The sequence below is a fragment of the Carcharodon carcharias genome, chromosome 17 (genome assembly GCF_017639515.1).
Source record: "Carcharodon carcharias isolate sCarCar2 chromosome 17, sCarCar2.pri, whole genome shotgun sequence".
NCBI classification, from domain to species: Eukaryota; Metazoa; Chordata; class Chondrichthyes; order Lamniformes; family Lamnidae; genus Carcharodon; species Carcharodon carcharias.
In genome coordinates, this window is record NC_054483.1 from 7,017,412 (window position 1) to 7,041,338 (window position 23,927).

Sequence of the window (23,927 nt, forward strand, 5' to 3'; positions counted from 1 at the left end):
AATTCCTCCAATATAGTTCTTGCCATTGATGGGTGTTACAAAGTGTGTAACCATTGCCGAATGGAGGCAGTGCCAAGACAGCGTAATGCGTAAAGACGCAGCGGACTCTCCATCAGCGTGACAACAGACAAACTCAACCATTTCCTTTTATTTTCTTGAGATGCTTGATACAGTGAACTGATTTAAAAATGGCAACGAAAGTCTCTACCACATGCAGTCACACAGAAAAGAAATTTAAACGTGTGATTGTTATACATGATTTGAAGCTTGGTTTTTCAGGAAATAATTTAGAACATTAACATCTGGCAATGAGACAACTTCCATGTAGTGTTGACTGGGAAACCAATCCAGTGCCGAGGACTGAGGTCCAAGCTTGCAATCTCCCAGCAGGAGAGGCTGACACAATTAGGATCCAGAAATTTAAGGCCAAATATTCTCAAGATTCTTCAGTGCCTTGTCCTGGAGGAAGGGGGGCATTTTATTTTCACCATTTTGTATTTTAGCAGCTAACCCAAAAGTCGTTACCATTCCTTCCGCACTACTAAGCTTCGAGCTCGAAGCCCATGCCAACCTTGTGCCCCCCTGCGTGGAAATTCTTCCCGTCAATCAGTCCAGACAGTGTCAACTTCACACCTATGTAAGAGAGAGTGAACGTGTGTGAGAGCCAAGTGGGCTGTTAACCTGTACATACACATGGAGCACTTTCTGTGCCAGTCATTCCTTGGGAGCTACCATGTGCTCCCCTATACAAACATACACAAACACACCCCTCCTTTCTGTAATGATCACTCCAGGCAACCACAGAAAGCATCCCTTTTTTGGAAATAATGTTGTGCATTTGACAGTTGCCGCCCTAGGACCTTGGCCTGTAAACACACTGTAGGAAAAGGCATTAATTCCAACAAGCCCCTTGCTTTAACAGATCTCAATCCCATCTACACATGCTTTTTACTGTATTCTTCAAACTATTCTCTCGCCAGGTTCCATCACCGGTCGATGTAGAGTCAGCTGAATGCAAGCATCACAGCAGTGACTTTCCACTAGCCTCGAAAGCCTGTGTTGAGCAGCAGGTTGGGAGGTATCACTTACTCCTTCCAGAAAGAGATAAGGGTTTGATGCAACATCCATTAGAGGAGGACAGGCTTGGCCATTTGCCAAGATATTAGAGGGTAGCTCCCAGTGTCCAAAGGTAGCATCAGGAAAGGACTGAGTGGGAAAGGTACAAGGGATATCAAGGAGAGAGACATACACACTCCATCTTTCTTCCACAACATTAGAGAATTTACTGTGAGTACAATGTGAGCCATCACTGTAGCAAAGTGAGGCCAGAGCACAAAGCAGAGCTGCATTATCAATGAGGGGCATTTTAAAGCATTGGGAATCTAAGAGGAACTTCCATACACACCTGGTCTGAGGGTATGAGTGTATCCCAGTCCGATCAGGCTGGAGTTATTCACCTTGGCCTAGAAAAGAGCAAGCATAAGCATAAACCAATAGGCAAATGGTCCCATGTCTCAGTAACATCAAGAAGGGAACTCCCTTCAACAAACCAGTTTCCCAAATCTTTACTTATCTCTCAGCCCCTTAGCTGAAGGTCAACGAGTGACAAAATGACAATCTGTCGCTGTACTGACTTGAATTTCCCTCAGAGCTCAGCGGTGGGCACGTACAGCTCGTTCCATTCACTACAGTCTTGTTTTTAACAAGAAGCCCCCATCATTACTGTTTATAATGCTGGGGCAGTTCCTTGAAGCTCCTCATCCTCCCTATATCCTGAGTGTCGCCTCCAATTCAATCTTTCCCAGAAGCTTGAGATGATTAAATTTTCTTGCCGTGTCCCCACCACCCAGACATCTAAAACAAGGAAATGGCACCACCAGCTCACTACCGCCAGATCAATCAGCTTTCTGTTCAGCTTGACTTAGCCTGACTTCAAGTCAGGAGGTTGCAGTTTCAGCTCCACAATCCCATCGCTACTGCACCGAGGCAGCACTGCATGGTTTTGCAAGATGAGGTGGGCGCTGTCATTAAGGTTTTAATCACAAAATGGTTGCCCAGCTGGCCTGCAATAACCAGGTTCCCTAAACTTACCTAAGGCGTTTGTGATGTGCTGAGGTATCTGACTCTGCTTGGTTATACTTAAGTTATTGCATCACAAGCCCAGCATCCAATCCACAGCCACAGCATTTGTACATGCAACGGTCCTTTGCATTTCGATGAGTGCCAGCCCCAGCTCCGGCCCCCCCACCTCAGCTGCTCAGTTATGGAGACAAAAGGTACTGTGCAGACTCAATAAAAGTCACATTCCCAACCTTTTTAAAAAGCATCTGTTGACAGATCACGTCTCGCCCCCATCAGGGAATCAGGCTGCATTTTGAATAACTGAATGTTTGTGCCGATAAAAAACAAAAAAACTGCGGATGCTGGAAATCCAAAACAAAAACAGAATTACCTGGAAAAACTCAGCAGGTCTGGCAGCATCGGCGGAGAAGAAAAGAGTTGACGTTTCGAGTCCTCATGACCCTTCGAAAGGGTCATGAGGACTCGAAACGTCAACTCTTTTCTTCTCCGCCGATGCTGCCAGACCTGCTGAATGTTTGTGCCGGTTAGTTTGAAATATGCCGAACTTCATTTCTTTTCCACAATTTTTATTTCCTCTGATCCCACTTTTCATTTGCTTTGCGCACATCATTTAATATTACATGCTTCCTCAGGCATTCTTTTCGCAAACGATTCAAATCAGAATCATTCAATTTCAGAATTTTACAGCAGGAGACCATTCGGCCCATCATCCCCATGCAGCCTTTTTGAACCAGTCATTCAATTAATCCCACTTCACCCATTCTTTCCCAGTAGCTTTGCTAACTTTTTCCGCTTCAACTCGCTTTCATCTCTCTACGCGGAACTTCCACTTTAGTTAGAATTAGTCCTGTCTTCTTCAATCGTCTTTTTTTGTGGATGTTCGACCAAAGCACAGCAAGGACGTTACTCACTGATACGTAGGTGTCACTGTCGATCTGGTACTTGGCAGCGATCCCAAAGCGAGTGTTGTTACTACCGGCAGTCCAAGCCAGGTTCACGGCCGTTTCTACCTTGTCGTTCACCTTCTGATAAATCGAGCCTCCGAACTCAGCACCGTCATTACTGGAAGATAAGCGAGAAAGGGAATTTGAATGGAGTACTGTCCAATAAACTAGTAACCACTGAAGAACAAGCTCTCCACAGATTCAACAATACAACAGCCTCCCGATATTAACTCACTATCATCTACAATCACCCGACTAAAATCATTGGTGCGACAGACCTGGACTACTGCGTACGGTTACTGTTATCACAAAATGTTGGAAGGATACAGAAGAAAGGACACAGAATTATTGAGGGGATTAGATTAAGAGTGATTATTAAAACTGCACGTGTTCTCACTGGTAAAGAGGCTAAGAAGCGAGGCTATCCTTCAACAGCACAGCTGTGACTCAGTTACACTCTCACCTCCAAGTCACAAGATTCTAGGTTCAAGTCCCACTCCAGGGCTTGAGTACGAAAATCAAGGCTACCACTCTAGTGCAGCACGAAGGGAGAGAGGGGACAGGTAGATGTAAAAATTCCCCTGGCAATATTTCAAAGAGGAGAGCTATTCCTGGTGCCCTGGCCAACATTTATCTCTCAATCAACATCGCAAAAAACAGATTATGTTTCAACACGGCTGCACTTCAGAAAGTACTTAACTGTGAAGCATGTTGGGACATCCGGTGGTTGTGAAAACTTCTCTATAAAGGCAAGACTTTCTTCTAACCTTAGCTGGCCTCTTCACTGATGTACTTACACATGGGTGTGCAGCTGGAAATCCCCGGCCTTGTAGCCCAGAGAGAAGTTGTTCTGCGCCAGCTTGGATTTGGCGGTGTCAAAGGCTATCTGGTGCCCGATGAGCCAACCCTCGTAGCCTAATACAGCCATGCAGTGGATGGTGGGGCCAGCAAAGTCAAAATCAATATCGCAGCCCAAGTTAACATAATCTCGCTTGTAGGCAGTCTTCAGCTTTCCACTCCTCTTGCTGCGGGCAGACAAAGCACACGTGTCCAAAACGTTATTTTTTACAGTGCGTGTGTAACAGTGAGAAGCTAGCACTGCTCCTCAACTCCTGAACAAGGCTCCGACCTTTTGCTAAGTACAATGCCACAGATATTGCCACTACCTGGCCCAAAGTGCCCATTCATCAAGCACAGGTACAGTGTCAGCTGGCTCTCCAATTACAGAAGGGCATCAGAGCCCAGTCTGATCCTATTCTTACACCAATCCCACACACACACGCACTTACTCGCAAGGTCAGGGCCACTGGACAGGCACCTCCTTCCTTATCCCCTTAACATGTTGCACCAACTGCTGCTAAAAATCCCACAGTTACACCACTTCCACACCCAGCTCCCTGAAACCACAAAATCAACAGTGATGCTGAGAATCTAACCACTTAAGGGGAACCTCTGAACTGTGCTCTCTCCCCCCGAGGAGGTTCTGTCATTCTCTGGCCTGCCCTTAAAGAAACAATCAATTGATCAAGAGTGTGTACAGATTTCCTTCCGTTCTGCCTGTTTTCTACTTGAATCCAATTTGGCTGCTACTTCAGCTTCTCTGATCTTGAAGCTATACATTAAATTGTTACAATCTCTGCATTATGGTAAAAAGCTATTAGGAGCCATCAATGACTTCACAACAACTAAAATTACGACTAATCAGTCTCTACACAGCAGTCTCACTGGAGCTAAGATACTGAATTAAAGTCAAACAAGGGCCAAACTTCACCTGTACTCACTGTTGCAGCAGAGCTGGCGATTGTTCAATCATCTCTAAGACCGCTTATTTCCACCTCCATAACATTGCTCAACCCCACCCTGCCTCAGCTCATCTGCTGCTGAAATCCTCATCCGCACCTTCGTTACTGATAGGCTCGACTATTCCAACGCACCCCTGGATGGTCTCCCACATTCTATGCTCCGTACACTTGTGGTCATCCAAACTCTGCTGTTAGTGCCTTAACTCGCATCAAGTCCCATTCCTTCATCACCCCTGTGCTCGCTGACCTACACTGGCTCCCGGTCAGGCAACCACTTGACCTAAACATTCTCATCCTCGTCTTTAAATCCCTGCATGGCCTTGCCCATCCCATCTCTGGAAGCTCCTCCAACCCTACAACCTCTGAGATATCTGCGCTCCTCTAATTCTGGTCTCTAGTGCATTACCAATTGTAACTCCTCCACCGCTTTCCTCTAAGATGCTCCTTAAAATCTATCTTTGGCCGAGCTTTTAGTCATCTGACTTAATATTTCCTTATGTGGCTCGGCGTCATACTTTGTTTTATAATGCTCCTATGAAGTGCCTTGGGACATTTCATTATGTTAAAGGCGCTACATAAATACTTGCCATCATACTTGGTAAAAGGCAAATTCCCAATAGAAGCATCACCTAAACGTCACACCAGCCGCACTGGATCAGTCTCTCTCATCCAGCAACATCAGTTTAATTTTTCACCCTGTTACAAGCTCTCCTCCACTCCCCGTCTCACTTCTGCCTCCTCGAGGGAGTTTATACAAGCAAGTGTCTCTTGAGCAGTGTACAATATTACTCATTGAAGTTAGCCAGCTTGCACACACAACAGCTTGAAGCATTGGGTGGACTGTTCAAAACCTGTGCTCACCACAGGCAAAACAAAAAACCTTACCCTGTATTTGGTACAAATGTTGTGTCGAAAGTCAGCTTCAGTCCTTTAGCAAGCTGTGCGAAAAGCAGACCAAAGGAAGGTTAGTGCTTTTTATGTGCTGTGTTTTAACTATATAAACACACACTACCTTCCAAACAATATTTATCAAATAGATCTGATGTGAAACATTTGTACTGGGATAACCTTTTGCCATCTCCAAGGCACTTAATCGTAAAAGCCCGCCAATTCGTACAGCAGTGCTGGCTCAGTGGATTGCACTCTCACTTCTGAGTTTAAACTTGTGTTCCCTAGGCTCAAATCAGACATAAGCACTCTGTCTGCCCGGGTGGATGTAAATGATCCCATGGCACTTCAAAGAGGAGCAGGAGAGTTCTCGTGGTGTTGTTCCTCACCCAATAGCACCAAAAGCAGATGATCTAGTTATTTATATTCTGGGAGCTTGCTGTGTACTATATCACCGCTGTGTTTCCTACACTTCAGAAGTATTTCACTGGCTGCAAAGAGGTTGTGAACAATTCTACAGAAATGGAAGTCTGTTCTTTTTTCTTACAGGATTCCCTTCCTAAAGCCCAGCCAGTGAAGTTCAACATGCTCTCGCTCTCTCACAACATTGCAACCGTACCACCCTCAGCAAAAACAGATCCAGGTTCCCACCAGACTCCACGAAAACAGCAATACTGCCCTCCCTGTGTGACCAACACTTGGACAGTATTTTACAACAACATAACATCAATAAACGTCAAAATCTGACCAAAATTAAAGCAGTACGTTCAGGCCATCCCCATTTCCACTATTGCCATGCTGGAGTTGTTGCACTGCCAGGCAGAGTTCCAGATACTGGGCCGTCCATCCCACACTGCAAAGGCAACAGCCCCAACCCTCCAGCAGCACAGCATTTGGCACTTAGTGTCAGCGCTCAGCTCTCCAGGATAAGGCACAGCATAGATATGGAGTAAAACATCTCCAACACGGCCCCATTAGAACTACAAAACACAGTCTTAGAATAAGGGACAGGCCATTAAAGGCTGGGACGAGGAAGGATTTCTTCCCTCGGGATGGTGAACCTTTGGATTTCTCTACCCCAGAGGACTGTGGAAGCTCAGTCATGGAGCATCTTCAAGACAAAAATCGAAGGATTTCTGGATACAAATCACATCAAGGAATGTGGGGAGAGTGGGGAAAAATGGCACAGAGGTAGGTGATCAGCCATGATCTGTCTGAATGGGCAGGCCCGACAGCCAAATGGCCTATTCCTGCTCCTACTTCTTATATTGCTATGCTAAACACCAGGCAATGAATGATTAAGCACTGCCACGGGTTAGATACAGTAAAACTCCCCCTTACTCTGCTTCAACAGTATGCGGGAGGGAATTGTACCAGGGTAGATTTTTTCCATTTCCCACACCAGGTGTCCTTGTAGCTTGTGGTTTCATCTAGGTTTCAAGCTCTAATGAATACAGCAGGATTTGGATTGGGCAGCCGTAGCCACTGAGAGGCAGTGCGTGGTTCATTTTACAAGAGGACCCCCAACACCCATCTTACAGCGGAGGCAAGAGTCCCACAAATACGAGTTGGAATTAAAGCCAAGGTTCCAAAGTGAAACAGCAACATAATGAACAGGCTGCTGTGAGCAATGTGAATGGATCATCACTAAAATCCAGTCAGCAATTACTGAGCTGACATAAGAAACGCTGGTTAAAATAACGACGATAGGGTGAACATCCAGTGTGAAGGAATGTCTTTATACAGATCACGGAGTTTTCAATCAAAGCTATTGCTGGGAATTAGGTCACTACTTGGGAGAAGCGGAACTTTAGAAGAGTACAGGGAGTGAGTAAGAAAGTGAGATGAGACAAATTGCACACATCCAGAGGTACAGGTAAACAGACTGCTTTGAGTGCTGAAACTTTCTACAATGCCCCCCTTCACAAAGTCAGAACAGCTCCAAATGTCAAATATATAAGAGGGAAGTTGATCAAGCTGTCCATTGGTCACTTCAACCTCAGGTTGAACTGTTGCCAGACCGCACACGGTACAAAACCATTCCCGTTGGACAGGCTGGGCTAACATTCCAACACAACTCGGCGAAGCTACCCTTTGCTCCCCTTGCCTAATGCCAGGCTACAATACACAGCTTCTGCATCACACACCTGATCTTCGATGGTGATCTCACTGGCCAGAACATTGTCGGTATTCCATTTCTTGGAGAAGGTGAGTCCATACTCTTTCAGCTTATACTTGGATTCCAGGCAGCCTGTTGCTTTGCCTGTATCAGTATTTGAAGACCCGGAGGTGGTAAACTCCTGTAAAGGAAAGCAAACGGAGAAATGTGATCAATCTTTCAAAGCTTCCCTTCCCCTTGACAGTGCCATCAATACAAAACAAAACCTAATATAGAGGCAGCTTATCAAGAATCTTCCATATTTCAGTTCCGTTATGCATACGTTGAAATATAACACATTCCAAAATCCAACACTTCTTCCCCATTTCACCAATGAAGAACAGGGTCTGGTTGTGCCAAAGCCAGCAAGATCACATAAACAGGAAATATTCTCGGGAGGTGACTCAATGTGGGCTGGCAAGTCAGTCACCCATCCAGGGTGTAGGCAGTTGTGATTAAAAGGTTCCTTCCTCGCTCTTGGTCATTGCTCATAAAACATTTTATTTCCGCAGTTTGGCTCCCTCATCGGGAAGAATCCCGACCTTTGCAGATGCTCTGGACTTTTCAGTTCGGTTCACCTTTGCGGACCAACCTTTCTGCAAGTCAAGACACGGGACGTGGGGTGTCTCCTCCCCAGAGAGGATGATTAACAAGGTTATGTAGGCTAAAAACACAACAGGAATCAGGTCAGGAAAGTATGCACAGTATTTTTCAATTATTAAATGCTAAAGGAGCAACACTGCGACAAAACAATTATTAACATGCTAACCAACTACAATGAACAAACTACTGGGTTCTCTTCATGGCAGTCCTCCCCAGCCCAGCTGCAGATATAGCTCCATACTCACCAACACCCTTTCAATAGCTCGCCTGTTCTTCAGGTGTCAGCCTGATCTAATGGAGGTGCATGAGATGATTAAGGAATTTGATAGCCTAAGATTGATTTTCCTTTTAATTTTCCATTTATAGTCTCACAGAAGGGGGGAATTGAGCGGCAGCTTATCCAATAAGCTCTGCTCACTGACAACTCTAATCTATACCGATTCTCCACACTAAGATCGCAGTTTCAGATGCATCACAGCTAGTCTCTAAGCACCCAGCTTGTGTCAGTCACAAAAAAGTAACAAGTTTCTCACAAACTGCGCAAACACCCCAGAAAATTTAGTATAACTGACTGCTACTATCATGAGAACTGCAGGCTGTAGAACAACATGGGGCCTTAGTCCTCTATGGTAAAATGTGACCATTACTCTCACACTTAAGCCAAAGCCCTGAATTGTGCCAAGAGTCTTGGCTGTTTGCCCAGATGGTTCAGAAACAAAATAAAAAGGCCAACGGCAAGAGCACAAAGCCAGAATGAGGAACATGACGAAGTCAATAGGGTCTACGCAAAGAACAGCACTGAGCTCTGACAGTGGCCTCAAATACAATACCTACAATAGCTGAATCTCTACAGTCACGCCTACAAGGAACAGCCCCATGGACAAATATACATGGCAAAAGGATGGGAACCAACCATTCTGTAATCTGATATAAGCAATTCAATCTTGAAAAGAAACAACCATTTCCACAAGACAGATCAACTCCATCGATCGGTCTTGTTTCAATAGTTTTCAGGGAGCATTCATTCCTCATATTACCCCTCCTAAAAAAAAGTTTTAAACAACGCACAGCCCAGATGATTAAAAAAATCTAATCTGTACAAATGAACAATATACGAAGGCTTCCAATTTATTCCATTTCCTCCTGACTCCCCACATCCTGGGACTATCAGTTCCTCGTGACAAAATGCTGGAAAGAAAAGGACTGCAAACACAAAGCTCCCTACATCAGACCAAATCAATTAAATGCTCCTCCAATCCACGACATTGTGCTTGTTAAATACAGAGTCGGGAACGCAGGGAAAGAGAAGGACTATGGTAGGCACATGCATTCAGGCAACACTATCTTACCATCTGATGGAGCAATCCAGCACAGGGCGGGTTCAAGCAGCAGGACAGAGAAAGCAAAGAGGAAGGAAGTACGTTAGAATCTAGCTAGCAAGATCAGGTCTCTACACAAGTATTGACAGACACCGTACAGTATAACAAACGCAAGGGCTGAACTGAGGGCTGGCAGTACAGTGAGCAACTTCTGGGCATGCAACAAAAGGGCTTTGCAAATATTAGATACACTAATTGACACTGGGCTCCATTTTACCAATCCATCTATAAATTCCTGAGTATAGCCATCACATTTCTCAGAGAGAGTTCCTATTATATGGAAGAAACTAACACAGCAGGAGGCTGGAGAAGCTTTAATAAGTTAAAGGATCAGGAAAGCACAGATAAATATTATTGTAACTTTAGAAAAAGCATCTATAAAAGACACTCAACATTCAAGTCTGAAGGAGTTATTGTTGCTTTAATTAATAAACCAAATTGACTTAATTTGTGCCATATAATGTTAATGGAAAATTTTAAAGCAGTCTGACAGAACTACACTGTCTTTGACATCTCCGTATATGCGTGTGGCTCAGCGTTATATTCTCCCAGACTTTCTAACAGCATCCATATGGCTCTCATACAGCATGGTAAATGGAATGCTGGCCTTTATTGCAAGGGGGATGTGTCTTGCTACAGCTGTACATGGCATCTGGAGCACTGCGTACAGTTTTGGTCTCCTTACTTAAGGAAAGATATACTTGCATTGGAGGCAGTTCAGAGAAAGTTCACTTGGCTGATTCCTGGAATGAAGGGGTTACCTTGAGGAAAGGTTGAGCAGGCTAGACCTATACCCATTGGGGTTTAGAAGAAAGAGAAAGTATAAGATTCTGAGGGGGGTTTGACAGGGTAAATGCTGAGGGGGTGTTTCCTCTCATGGAATAATCTAGACCTAGAGGACATAGTTTCAAAGTAAGGAGTCTCCCATTTAAAAAGATGAATAGGAATATTCAGAGGGTCATTAGTCTTTGCAATTCTCTTCCACAGAGAGCAGTGGAGGCTGGGTCACTGAATATATTCAAGATTGAGTTAGAGATTGACAAGGGTTATGCGGGGCAGGCAAAAAAGTGGCAGTAAGGCCACAATCAGACCAGCCATGATCTTACTGAATGCTGGAGCAGGCTTGGTGGGCCAAATGGCCTACTCCTGCTCCTATTTCTTATGATCTTAGCATCCCACCTCACCGCCCACCCAGGTCTTTCTCTCAATACTGTCCTCTGGTCATGTGAAATTATGATCTAGAGCAGCTCTACCAGCATGCGGAGAAGCCTTCTCTGTCGATGAAACATATAGCCATTAGCTTGTCTACCATCAACATGTTGTGTGCTCTTTATTGCACCTTTTCATGTTGTTTCTCGCTCTGATTAAAACATTGCTGTCCTCTCCACTCATGTGGGTTTTATTGCTGTCAATACCTCAAACAAACTTGGTCCCCCCATCTGCTGTCTTGTAACTATAACACTTACCACTCCACTCGATGATTTGGTCTTGAGTTCCAGCTTTACCAAACCAAACCCTAATGAACGAGAACAAAAACATATTAGGGCAAGTCAGCACAGAGGACACTACATCTCAAACAAGACACTAGAGAGAGCTCTGCAAAACTTGGAAACACACAACGGAACTCCAGGAAAAAAAACTCACAACCTCACATTTTCCTGAGTGGAAATAAAGTCCAGTGATGCTCGAAATATAAAATCAATCCTTTATCAACCCAGGCAGCTGAGGGATTGGTCACCAATTGGAGGGGTCCATAGTGAATATGGGGAAGAGCTGAATCTGGGGGGGGTTGAAACTGTTTGTGCCAATATGTTATAGTCAAAGTTATCACTTAACCCAATACAATGAATAATGTCTAACTCTCATCTTAAGATAAAGCAAAATACTGCGGATGCTGGAAATCTGAAAGAAAAACAGAAAATGCTGGAAAAACTCAGCAGGTCTGACAGCATCTGTGGAGAGAGAAACAGAGTTGGTGTTACGAGTATGTATGACCCTTCTTCAGAGCTCATCAACTCTGTTTTTCTCTCCACAGATGCTGTCAGACCTGCTGAATTTTTCCAGCTTTTTCTGCTTTTCTAACTTTCATCCCGTTCTGATGCTCTTAATTCATCCTCGCAACCTGCTCCCACCTCCAGTGACTACTTTACGCAGTTTTGCCAAGCTTAATGCGCTCTCTCCGCACTCAACCAAGAATAGTCCTGTGGGCAATTTTCACAGTTCAAATGAACAGCATTATACACCTGACTTAAATCCCAGTGACAAAAATACACAGTGTGTACTGCAAATACCACAGGACTCTGTAGACAGCCTGGCTCCCAAGCCAGGATTTGCTGCACCAGCTAGGTTCTGCTCACAACCAATTCTAGCCAAAAGCTCCTACTGGGTTCCTCTCCATACTAAGTCCATGGCAGTCTCGAACATTCCAAGGGTAGAGTAAGACCGGTAATGACAGAACTCCTTGTAGGAGTGGCTTGTCCAGTCACTAGGAATGACTGGAAAGCCAAGAGTCACTCTCGGGGATCTCTTTTCAAGATAGGTTACTGTTACTATATCAGGAATGATTACATCAGCACTATTGCCACCGGCGGACTGGAATTCCTGAGTCCAAAACTGGCTCACGTGGTCTTAACTAAGCATGAAGCACTCATCGACCCCCTCTTGCTATTATCAATCAGGTTCAGTATTCTGTCCTCTTTCCCCTTCTCAATGTCAACACTCAGGCCAAATGTCATAAGTCAGGAGGACAAACCACACAGAGACAGTCACAATCTAGCTGCCTCCAAAAGTCTAGAGGGACAGTGAGTTGCTTCATTACCCAGTAGGACTTTTTTTTAAAAAAAAGAGGGAAGGGAAGTGGGATGTTGGTCTCTCTGCTCACACTCTGAGGAAGGGTGACATTGCGAAGACTAGCTGACAGGAAGCAACTGAGCCTGCCAGTTAGGGAGTTCATATAAAGGGCAATGATATCGATGCTTTTTCACGGGGACTGAGAATTATCGATTGCCTTCTGGGCCAACCCAATAAGTGGTTCCAGAGCAAAAACAGCCCCCCCCCTTCTGGTTGGCATTACTGGAGCAAAAGAGGGGCAGGCAGGAAAAACATATAAAAATGAAACGAAATGGAATGATTTTTTAAAAATAATACCTTTCGCGAATGCTGAGTAGTTGGAAAAAGAAAATACTGTCCAAAGATCATAACTATCACCCCAAAACTGCATAAAGCTTTGTCTTCCCGATTTAAGGTACCTGAAACCCTGAATATCATTAGTCGTTTAACATTTCTGTCCATTCTACCCTCTGTGACCGTGAATAAATTTTCACAATTTCCAAAACGTAACAGAACAATTTGCCATTTCCAAGATAAAAGCAAAATATTGCAGATGCTGGAAATCTTCAATTAAAAACAGAAAATGCTGAAAAGCTCAGCAGGTCTGGCAGCTTCTGTGGAGAGAGAAACACAGTTAACACTCGAGTCTGTACACTCTGAAGTCATACGCACTCGAAATGCCAGCTCTGTTCCTCTCTCCAGGGGTGCTGCCAGACCTGAGTTTTCCATTATTTTCTGTTTTTTATTGTTATTTCCAAGATTAGGCGGGATCATGTCTGCATTGTAAACCGAGTAATTAGAAAAAACATGAGCAATTAGAGGCCACTGAGTGCCGTGTCAATCGCAGGGAAGCTGCCAGAGTCAGGGACTTACTGAGTGAGCAATCACTTAGAAAGGTTTAAGCTGATTAGGGAAAGTCAGCATGGCTTTATAAAAGCAATGCCTGAGCTGAATGACTGAGCTGGTGAAGGAGGAGGATCAATGAATGTCATTTGATTAAGGTCCCAACAATACAATGCTAGCTAAAACTGAGGCACATAATGGTTTGAATAAGAGATAGATTGGGGGACCAGGTGTAGGATGCAAAAAACAGAATTAAAAAGTTCTAGCAAACGGGCCAAGTGGTGTTCCCCAAAGATTGGTGCAGGCTCCTGGCTTTTACACTTACTCACACGCAGTGGATTATGATGAGCGCAGAAGACTACAAATGGACAGATTAATAAATGGGTGAAGAGATGGCCGATGCAGTTTAAAGCCAGATTGTAACACAATGCACAGGAATATCAAATGGGACAATAATCCAAATACAAGTGTTGGGGGACAGGGCGATAGATGAACAAAGGGATCTATGATCCATGTATCCTCATATACCAGTTATTGAAGGTGTGCAAGAGAGATCAACCAGCAAACGATTGCGGAGCTTCATCGAGGTCAGATTACTCCTGAGCACTGTTTAGCCCTCATTTATGATATTATGGTCCATATTGGCATCCCTCATTAGATTACACTGGCCTTGCAGAAAATCAACAAATGAATCACCAGTGTACCTGTGGCAAGGGGCTATCATGGGTTAAAATTGGATTCTATTTACCCACAGAAAGTTAATGGATGCTCTGATCGAGATAATTAACATAATGATAGGAATAGGAAAGAGAGAGGTGATGTAATTCTATCCTCTCAAAGGTGAATCCAGAGAACAGGGTAAAATCTCAAGCTGCTTGAGAGCGAGTCCAAGACTATGTTCTCCACACGCTGTCACAGACGCAAAATCAACTGAGTCATCTCAAAGGGAGATCAGCAGTGATCTCAAAGGGAGATCAGCAGTGATGTAGGAAGCAAAAGCATTAGCAGGTATGGAGAAAGGACAGGGAACTGATCGAGATGCCGTTTCCAATGAAGCGGTGGAGCAAGCTCGATGAGGTCAATGACCAACTCCAGTTCCTCGAACATGAAGCAGGTTTCATAATGAATCTGGTTGTGGTTCATGTGCCATGAGAGCTTTTCCTGGATAGTGAAAGTTTGACAAAGTTACCCTGTGTGGTCTCCTGAAGCAAGTATGAAGAGTCACTGCCACAGAAAGCGAGCAACATGAACAGCTGATTAGTAAATTCAGGATTCCAAGCATCAACAATAAACTGAAATCCAAGAAGCACAAGTGATGAAAACGACCGAACACATACCAAGTCAGCTTGGAGAGTCACTAGAAGTCAAGTGATTTTCCCTCTACTATCATTTCCAGGACATATCAGATTCCAATTGCTCTCTCAGTTCCACTACTGGGTGTGTCACTGTCACCAGTGTGCCCAGGTACAGAAGTTTCCATGCCACAAATGCACCATTTTATCTCCTTCGGTGATTACTTGGGTGGTACGGTGGCGCAGTGGTTAGCGCTGCTGCCTCTCAGCTCCAGGGACCGGGGTTCGATTCTGACTTCGGGTGTCTGTCTCTGTGGAGTTTGCATGTTCTCCCTGTGATTTTGTGGGTTTACACCGGGTGCTCCGGTTTCTCCCCCCTCCCCCACTGTCCAAAGACGTGCTGGTGAATTGGCTATGGTTAAACTGCCCCTTAGTGTGAGTGTGTGTTCTGTGATGGACTGGCCAGGGTGTACCCCGCCTAGCACCCATTGCCTGTTGGGATAGGCTCCGACTCCCTGTGTCCTGAATTGGTTAAAGCGGTGAAGTGAGTGCTTACTTGGTGCATAACTAAAATGTTTCGTGGGGAACTGTAGGAAATTTAACCCATGTTTCATTCATTGACAAGGTTTTCCTATGTTACAGTACTCACTGTCCTTTATTATATAGGATTTGAGAGACATGTTAAAGTGTTGCAAGAATGTAAATTATATTTCTTTTTCAGATGAAACGAGCTGCCAGATTCTAATGCCGTTCTTATTCTCATAACTACATCCATCATGTAACAAAACCAAAATTATGACATACCCAACTCACGCATGACCTTTGATGAGAGTTTCTAAATAATTCAGGGGCAAAAAAGGTTGCTCACCATATCCTTTGTTGAAGAGGTCCCTGCTAGATTTCCCCAAGTCTGCATATGACGGTGGCACAGACATTCTGCCTCTGAAAAGGAGACAAATCATTAGGTTGCAAACACAGAACTTTCGACAGCTCAACAGAGTCCCAAGTCTTCCTGCAGTCACCGCAACACAGCACTGTGATTCGTGATTTTACCGTTTGTCACGGTAGGGTTCCAGAATTCAAGATCAACAGGCAGCTACTCAGTGACCAACAAATCTGAATGCTTCGAGTGGCACATATCACACATCTTTCTCCATATTATGAACAGACTTGCATTGGTACCAATGAGCCTTTTAAAAATCTACGCACTGTGGAATTGTAAACAAACGGTATCAGTAAAAAAAAAATGCTGAGATTCCTTCACATGCAGCAGTAACAGACATTGACCCATGTAGAATAATGCTCTGTAATACACCTCTTGATTAAGTTGCCTCTCGCAATACAACACCAGTCACTGATGTGTACTAGCATTACACAGTACCAGGACAATTTTACCCTTGAAGCTATCGTTTACGAGTTGCCATTTTGCAGTAGGGCAACTCGACACACCTACATCGCAGTGCTGGACTAACATTAAAGCAATGGGCCTAAAGCCGAAAGATCTGATTAAATCTTTCAGCACCTCACACTGCTCAGCAAATGGAACCCAAACTATCAATGTCGTCACCTCCTGGCTTCAAAGGGAGACCAACTTGAGCAAGGCCCATACCCACCGGCAGAGAAATGTTCAGTTTTCTCACGAGGCCTCGCACAGCACATCAAACCCCAGCAACTCAACCCTCTAGAGCAGGCAAGAGAGCCTTGGCCCCAAGGACTCAGACAATTTAGCTCTCTGTCATCTCAAAGTGGACGAACTTGCAGCCACGGGTTACCTGGCTTTCCTCACCAAATCTCACCAGAATATTCTAACCAACTAACAAGTGATGATTACACTTCTCGAGGGCTATGTTAAATTAAGTCGAAACTAGGTTGGAAACAACACACATTGCTGTCAGTGCTTTCACCTGGACTTCTGTAAGTGTAAAAAGTCTCTTTACTCAGGCATGTCCTTGGTCTGGTATTCCAGCAGTGGGATCAAAGTCTAAGTTAAACACACTGGCAAACCGCGGAGAAACACCCTGAAACAGGCAGAGGCTGTGATGTATCCCATGCATCCAGGTCTAGTGAACAAATTATAGTAGTGTTTCAGGTAGCGACAACAGATTAAAGAATAACTGCAGGTGAGTGTATGGCAGATTGCGGTTGACACCAGTCTGCTACTCCCAGTTCAAATCCAGCGCTGACTGCCCGCAAGGTGGGGGGTCCGGACGGAGGGGTGAAAGGGGAGTGGGTCCAGACGGATAGAGGAGAAGTGGGGGAGTCCGGATAGAGATGGGGGTGCCTCCGGACAGTGGGGAGAAGAGGGGTCCGGAGAGAGGAGGGGAGGTATGGACAGCAGGGGGCCTGGAGAGAGAGGACAGGGGGAGGGGGAGGGGTGCGGACAGGGGGAGGGGGGACGGGTGCGGACAGGGAGTGGGGGGAGGGGTGCGGACAGGGAGTGGGGGGAGGGGTGCGGACAGGGAGTGGGGGGAGGGGTGCGGACAGGGAGTGGGGGGAGGGGTGCGGACAGGGAGTGGGGGGAGGGGTGCGGACAGGGAGTGGGGGGAGGGGTGCGGACAGGGAGTGGGGGGAGGGGTGCGGACAGGGAGTGGGGGGAGGGGTGCGGACAGGGAGTGGGGGGAGGGGTGCGGACAGGGAGGGGGGGGAGGGGTGCGGACAGGGAGGGGGGGGGAGGGGTGCGGACAGGGAGGGGGGGGAGGGGTGCGGACAGGGAGGGGGGGGGAGGGGTGCGGACAGGGAGGGGGGGGAGGGGTGCGGACAGGGAGGGGGGGAGGGGTGCGGACAGGGAGGGGGGGGAGGGGTGCGGACAGGGAGGGGGGGGAGGGGTGCGGACAGGGAGGGGGGGGAGGGGTGCGGACAGGGAGGGGGGGGAGGGGTGCGGACAGGGAGGGGGGGGAGGGGTGCGGACAGGGAGTGGGGGGAGGGGTGCGGACAGGGAGTGGGGGGAGGGGTGCGGACAGGGGTGGGGGGAGGGGTGCGGACAGGGGTGGGGGGAGGGGTGCGGACAGGGGTGGGGGGAGGGGTGCGGACAGGGGTGGGGGGAGGGGTGCGGACAGGGGTGGGGGGAGGGGTGCGGACAGGGGTGGGGGGAGGGGTGCGGACAGGGGTGGGGGGAGGGGTGCGGACAGGGGTGGGGGGAGGGGTGCGGGAGGGGTGGGGGGAGGGGTGGGGGGAGGGGTGGGGGGAGGGGTGGGGGGAGGGGTGGGGGGAGGGGTGGGGGGAGGGGTGGGGGGAGGGGTGGGGGGAGGGGTGGGGGGAGGGGTGGGGGGAGGGGTGGGGGGAGGGGTGGGGGGAGGGGTGGGGGGAGGGGTGGGGGGAGGGGTGGGGGGAGGGGTGGGGGGAGGGGTGGGGGGAGGGGTGCAGACAGGGAGGGGTGCAGACAGGGAGGGGTGCAGACAGGGAGGGGTGCAGACAGGGAGGGGTGCAGACAGGGAGGGGTGCAGACAGGGAGGGGTGCAGACAGGGAGGGGTGCAGACAGGGAGGGGTGCAGACAGGGAGGGGTGCAGACAGGGAGGGGTGCAGACAGGGAGGGGTGCAGACAGGGAGGGGTGCAGACAGGGAGGGGTGCAGACAGGGAGGGGTGCAGACAGGGAGGGGTGCAGACAGGGAGGGGTGCAGACAGGGAGGGGTGCAGACAGGGAGGGGTGCAGACAGGGAGGGGTGCAGACAGGGAGGGGTGCAGACAGGGAGGGGTGCAGACAGGGAGGGGTGCAGACAGGGAGGGGTGCAGACAGGGAGGGGTGCAGACAGGGAGGGGTGCAGACAGGGAGGGGTGCAGACAGGGAGGGGTGCAGACAGGGAGGGGTGCAGACAGGGAGGGGTGCAGACAGGGAGGGGTGCAGACAGGGAGGGGTGCAGACAGGGAGGGGTGCAGACAGGGAGGGGTGCAGACAGGGAGGGGTGCAGACAGGGAGGGGTGCAGACAGGGAGGGGTGCAGACAGGGAGGGGTGCAGACAGGGAGGGGTGCAGACAGGGAGGGGTGCAGACAGGGAGGGGTGCAGACAGGGAGGGGTGCAGACAGGGAGGGGTGCAGACAGGGAGGGGTGCAGACAGGGAGGGGTGCAGACAGGGAGGGGTGCAGACAGGGAGGGGTGCAGACAGGGAGGGGTGCAGACAGGGAGGGGTGCAGACAGGGAGGGGTGCAGACAGGGAGGGGTGCAGACAGGGAGGGGTGCAGACAGGGAGGGGTGCAGACAGGGAGGGGTGCAGACAGGGAGGGGTGCAGACAGGGAGGGGTGCAGACAGGGAGGGGTGCAGACAGGGAGGGGTGCAGACAGGGAGGGGTGCAGACAGGGAGGGGTGCAGACAGGGAGGGGTGCAGACAGGGAGGGGGGGAGGGGTGCAGACAGGGAGGGGGGGAGGGGTGCAGACAGGGAGGGGGGGAGGGGTGCAGACAGGGAGGGGGGGAGGGGTGCAGACAGGGAGGGGGGGAGGGGGGGAGGGGTGCGGACAGGGAGGGGGGGAGGGGTGCAGACAGGGAGTGGGGGGAGGGGTGCGGACAGGGAGGGGGGGGAGGGGTGCGGACCGGGAGGGGGGGGAGGGGTGCAGACAGGGAGGGGGGGGAGGGGTGCAGACAGGGAGGGGGGGGGAGGGGTGCAGACAGGGAGGGGGGGGAGGGGTGCGGACAGGGAGGGGGGGGAGGGGTGCAGACAGGGAGGGGTGCAGACAGGGAGGGGTGCAGACAGGGAGGGGGGAGGGGTGCGGACAGGGAGGGGGGGAGGGGTGCGGACAGGGAGGGGGGGAGGGGTGCGGACAGGGAGGGGGGGAGGGGTGCGGACAGGGAGGGGTGCAGACAGGGAGGGGGGGGAGGGGTGCAGACAGGGAGGGGGGAGAGGGGTGCAGACAGGGAGGGGGGGAGGGGTGCGGACAGGGAGTGGGGGGAGGGGTGCGGAAAGGGAGTGGGGGGAGGGGTGCGGACAGGGAGTGGGGGGAGGGGTGCGGACAGGGAGTGGGGGGAGGGGTGCGGACAGGGAGTGGGGGGAGGGGTGCGGACAGGGAGGGGGGGGAGGGGTGCGGACAGGGAGGGGTGCAGACAGGGAGGGGGGAGGGGTGCGGACAGGGAGGGGGGGAGGGGTGCGGACAGGGAGTGGGGGGAGGGGTGCGGACAGGGAGTGGGGGGAGGGGTGCGGACAGGGAGTGGGGGGAGGGGTGCGGACAGGGAGTGGGGGGAGGGGTGCGGACAGGGAGTGGGGGGAGGGGTGCGGACAGGGAGTGGGGGGAGGGGTGCGGACAGGGAGTTGGGGGAGGGGTGCGGACAGGGAGTTGGGGGAGGGGTGCGGACAGGGAGTTGGGGGAGGGGTGCGGACAGGGAGGGGGGGAGTGGTGCAGACAGGGAGGGGGGAGGGGTGCGGACAGGGAGTGGGGGGAGGGGTGCGGACAGGGAGTGGGGGGAGGGGTGCAGACAGGGAGGGGGGAGGGGTGCAGACAGGGAGGGGGGAGGGGTGCAGACAGGGAGGGGTGCAGACAGGGAGGGGGGAGGGGTGCAGACAGGGAGGGGTGCAGACAGGGAGGGGGGAGGGGTGCGGACAGGGAGGGGGGAGGGGTGCGGACAGGGAGGGGGGAGGGGTGCGGACAGGGAGGGGGGAGGGGTGCAGACAGGGAGGGGGGAGGGGTGCAGACAGGGAGGGGGGAGGGGTGCAGACAGGGAGGGGGGAGGGGTGCAGACAGGGAGGGGGGAGGGGTGCAGACAGGGAGGGGTGCAGACAGGGAGGGGTGCAGACAGGGAGGGGTGCAGACAGGGAGGGGTGCAGACAGGGAGGGGTGCAGACAGGGAGGGGTGCAGACAGGGAGGGGTGCAGACAGGGAGGGGTGCAGACAGGGAGGGGTGCAGACAGGGAGGGGTGCAGACAGGGAGGGGTGCAGACAGGGAGGGGTGCAGACAGGGAGGGGTGCAGACAGGGAGGGGTGCAGACAGGGAGGGGTGCAGACAGGGAGGGGTGCAGACAGGGAGGGGTGCAGACAGGGAGGGGTGCAGACAGGGAGGGGTGCAGACAGGGAGGGGTGCAGACAGGGAGGGGTGCAGACAGGGAGGGGTGCAGACAGGGAGGGGTGCAGACAGGGAGGGGTGCAGACAGGGAGGGGTGCAGACAGGGAGGGGTGCAGACAGGACAGGGAGGGGGGGAGGGGTGCGGACAGGGAGGGGGGGAGGGGTGCGGACAGGGAGGGGGGGAGGGGTGCAGACAGGGAGTGGGGGGAGGGGTGCGGACAGGGAGGGGGGGGAGGGGTGCGGACAGGGAGGGGGGGGAGGGGTGCAGACAGGGAGGGGGGGGAGGGGTGCAGACAGGGAGGGGGGGAGGGGTGCGGACAGGGAGGGGGGAGGGGTGCAGACAGGGAGTGGGGGGAGGGGTGCGGACAGGGAGGGGGGGGAGGGGTGCGGACAGGGAGGGGGGGGAGGGGTGCGGACAGGGAGGGGGGGGAGGGGTGCGGACAGGGAGGGGGGGAGGGGTGCAGACAGGGAGGGGGGAGGGGTGCAGACAGGGAGGGGGGGGAGGGGTGCAGACAGGGAGGGGGGGGAGGGGTGCAGACAGGGAGTGGGGGGAGGGGTGCAGACAGGGAGGGGGGAGGGGTGCAGACAGGGAGGGGTGCAGACAGGGAGGGGGGGGAGGGGTGCAGACAGGGAGGGGGGGGAGGGGTGCGGACAGGGAGGGGGGGGAGGGGTGCAGACAGGGAGTGGGGGGAGGGGTGCGGACAGGGGGAGGGGGGAGGGGTGCGGACAGGGAGGGGGGGAGGGGTGCGGACAGGGAGTGGGGGGAGGGGTGCGGACAGGGAGTGGGGGGAGGGGTGCGGACAGGGAGTGGGGGGAGGGGTGCGGACAGGGAGTGGGGGGAGGGGTGCGGACAGGGAGTGGGGGGAGGGGTGCGGACAGGGAGTGGGGGGAGGGGTGCGGACAGGGAGTGGGGGGAGGGGTGCGGACAGGGAGTGGGGGGAGGGGTGCGGACAGGGAGGGGGGGGAGGGGTGCGGACAGGGAGGGGGGGGAGGGGTGCGGACAGGGAGGGGGGGGAGGGGTGCGGACAGGGAGGGGGGGGAGGGGTGCGGACAGGGAGGGGGGGGAGGGGTGCGGACAGGGAGGGGGGGGAGGGGTGCGGACAGGGAGGGGTGCAGACAGGGAGGGGGGAGGGGTGCGGACAGGGAGGGGGGGAGGGGTGCGGACATTGAGTGGGGGGAGGGGTGCGGACAGGGAGTGGGGGGAGGGGTGCGGACAGGGAGTGGGGGGAGGGGTGCGGACAGGGAGTGGGGGGAGGGGTGCGGACAGGGAGTGGGGGGAGGGGTGCGGACAGGGAGTGGGGGGAGGGGTGCAGACAGGGAGTGGGGGGAGGGGTGCGGACATGGAGTGGGGGGAGGGGTGCGGACAGGGAGTGGGGGGAGGGGTGCGGACAGGGAGTGGGCGGAGGGGTGCGGACAGGGAGTGGGGGGAGGGGTGCGGACAGGGAGTGGGGGGAGGGGTGCGGACAGGGAGTGGGGGGAGGGGTGCGGACAGGGAGTGGGGGGAGGGGTGCGGACAGGGAGGGGGGAGGAGGTGGGGGTGAATGGGGGGAGGGGACGAGGTGGGGGTGATTGGGGGATGGGGGGAGGCGAGAAGGTGGGGCTGAATGGGGGGGTCCGGCCACCGGGGAGGGGAGGGGAGGGGGGTGAAGGGCGGGGCGGGGTCCGGACATAGGGGAGGGGAGGGGAGGGGAGGGGTGGGAGGGGAGGGGTGGGACGGGGGAGGGGGAGGGGAGGGGAGGGGGGGACGGGGGAGGGGGAGGGGAGGGGTGGGACGGGGGAGGGGGAGGGGGAGGGGAGGGGAGGGGGTGAGGGGAGGGGAGGGGGTGAGGGGAGGGGGTGAGGGGAGGGGAGGGGGTGAGGGGAGGGGAGGGGGTGAGGGGAGGGGGTGAGGGGAGGGGAGGGGGGTGAGGGGAGGGGAGGGGGTGAGGGGAGGGGAGGGGGTGAGGGGAGGGGAGGGGGTGAGGGGAGGGGGGGGAGGGGAGGGGGGGGGGGTCAAGGGCGGGGCGGGGTCCGGACAGAGGGAAGGGGAGGGGAGGGGAGGGGAGGGGTGGGACGGGGAGGGGAGGGGGGGAGGGGAGGGGGGGGGGGTCAAGGGCGGGGCGGGGTCCGGACAGAGGGAAGGGGAGGGGAGGGGAGGGGAGGGGAGGGGTGGGACGGGGAGGGGAGGGGGGGAGGGGAGGGGAGGGGGGGGGGGGTCAAGGGCGGGGCGGGGTCCGGACAGAGGGAAGGGGAGGGGAGGGAGGGGAGGGGAGGGGTGGGACGGGGAGGGGAGGGGGGGAGGGGAGGGGAGGGGGGGGGGGTCAAGGGCGGGGCGGGGTCCGGACATAGGGAAAAGGGGTTTCTGACCCCCCACAACCTCCGGGACTTTAGGCCGGAGCCACCCTGGGCCCGGCCTGGGCGAGGCCTTTAGCGAACACCTGCTGTCTGGGCCGGGTTATGCTCCTTCGCTCCCTCCTCCGGGGCCCAGGGATGCCTCTTACCTGCAGCCTGGATACCTCCTGCCGATCGGATCCGAGCGAGGCCGCCGCTCCGAAAGGGCAATGTGAAGGAGAGAGCCAGCAGCACTGCGCCTGCGCCGGACGGCAGGGAGCGACACAGTGCCTGCGCAGGCCTGGAGGCAGAAAGGCGCACTGCGCCTGCGCCGCCTAGCTCACTACCCGCCGGCATCGCGCATGCGTTCTAGCCTAACCTCCAACCGCATTGCCCCCTCTGGCCACTTTGTCCAGGACACACTCCACTGGCTCCTTCAACTCAAGTGAGTCACATTCCATCCACCCTTGTTGTCCTGATGCAACTGCTTCTGACCATCCCATCTCAGAACCCCACTTCATCACACCATCTTAGCAAGTAACAACCCACACCCCTGCTGTACATCGTTGTTCCTTCACTGTCATAGGATCAAAATCTTGGAACTCCCTACCTAAGAGCACTGTGGGTGCGCCTTTTACAGGAACAGCAGTGATTCAAGAAGGTGAATGAAGAAAAGCTGTTTGTTTTAGCTGATGGTACAAAAACAAGGAAACAGATCTAAGGTTTTAGGCAAGAGATGAAGGGAGGGATGTGAGGAAGAACTTATTTTATACAGTGGTTGGAAATAACCTGGAATTTGCTGCCTATGA

The 23,927-nt window shown here is 52.7% G+C and overlaps 1 protein-coding gene across 2 annotated transcripts; it reads right to left on the minus strand.

Moving 5' to 3' along the window:
- Nucleotides 1–133: 133 nt before the first annotated feature.
- On the minus strand, nucleotides 134–23,419 carry vdac3 (voltage-dependent anion channel 3). Of its 2 annotated transcripts, XM_041210182.1 has the most exons (10): nucleotides 23,289–23,419; nucleotides 15,689–15,762; nucleotides 11,323–11,372; nucleotides 9,827–9,829; nucleotides 7,864–8,016; nucleotides 5,714–5,766; nucleotides 3,824–4,051; nucleotides 2,994–3,144; nucleotides 1,406–1,463; nucleotides 134–633 (listed from the first exon to the last, which is right to left on the minus strand). In XM_041210182.1, the coding sequence occupies exons 2-10, from the start codon at nucleotides 15,753–15,755 to the stop codon at nucleotides 542–544; spliced, it is 855 nt and encodes a 284-aa protein (XP_041066116.1). In that variant the 5' UTR covers nucleotides 15,756–15,762; nucleotides 23,289–23,419; the 3' UTR covers nucleotides 134–541. The 2 variants fall into 2 exon arrangements, with proteins under 2 accessions (XP_041066116.1, XP_041066117.1); XM_041210183.1 differs by lacking the exon at nucleotides 9,827–9,829.
- Between the last annotated feature and the right edge of the window lie 508 nt (nucleotides 23,420–23,927).

What these genes read in the sequence shown, in the direction of transcription:
- vdac3 (XM_041210182.1), bottom strand. Translation starts at nt 15,755, where the DNA reads ATGTCTGTGCCACCGTCATATGCAGACTTGGGGAAATCTAGCAGGGAC. An exon ending in ACAGTGACACCTACGTATCA is followed by an intron (nt 1,464 to 2,993) that starts GTGAGTAACGTC and finishes GCTCTTTTCTAG; the next exon opens with GCCAAGGTGAATAACTCCAG. An exon ending in CACTCATACCCTCAGACCAG is followed by an intron (nt 634 to 1,405) that starts GTGTGTATGGAA and finishes TCTCTTACATAG; the next exon opens with GTGTGAAGTTGACACTGTCT.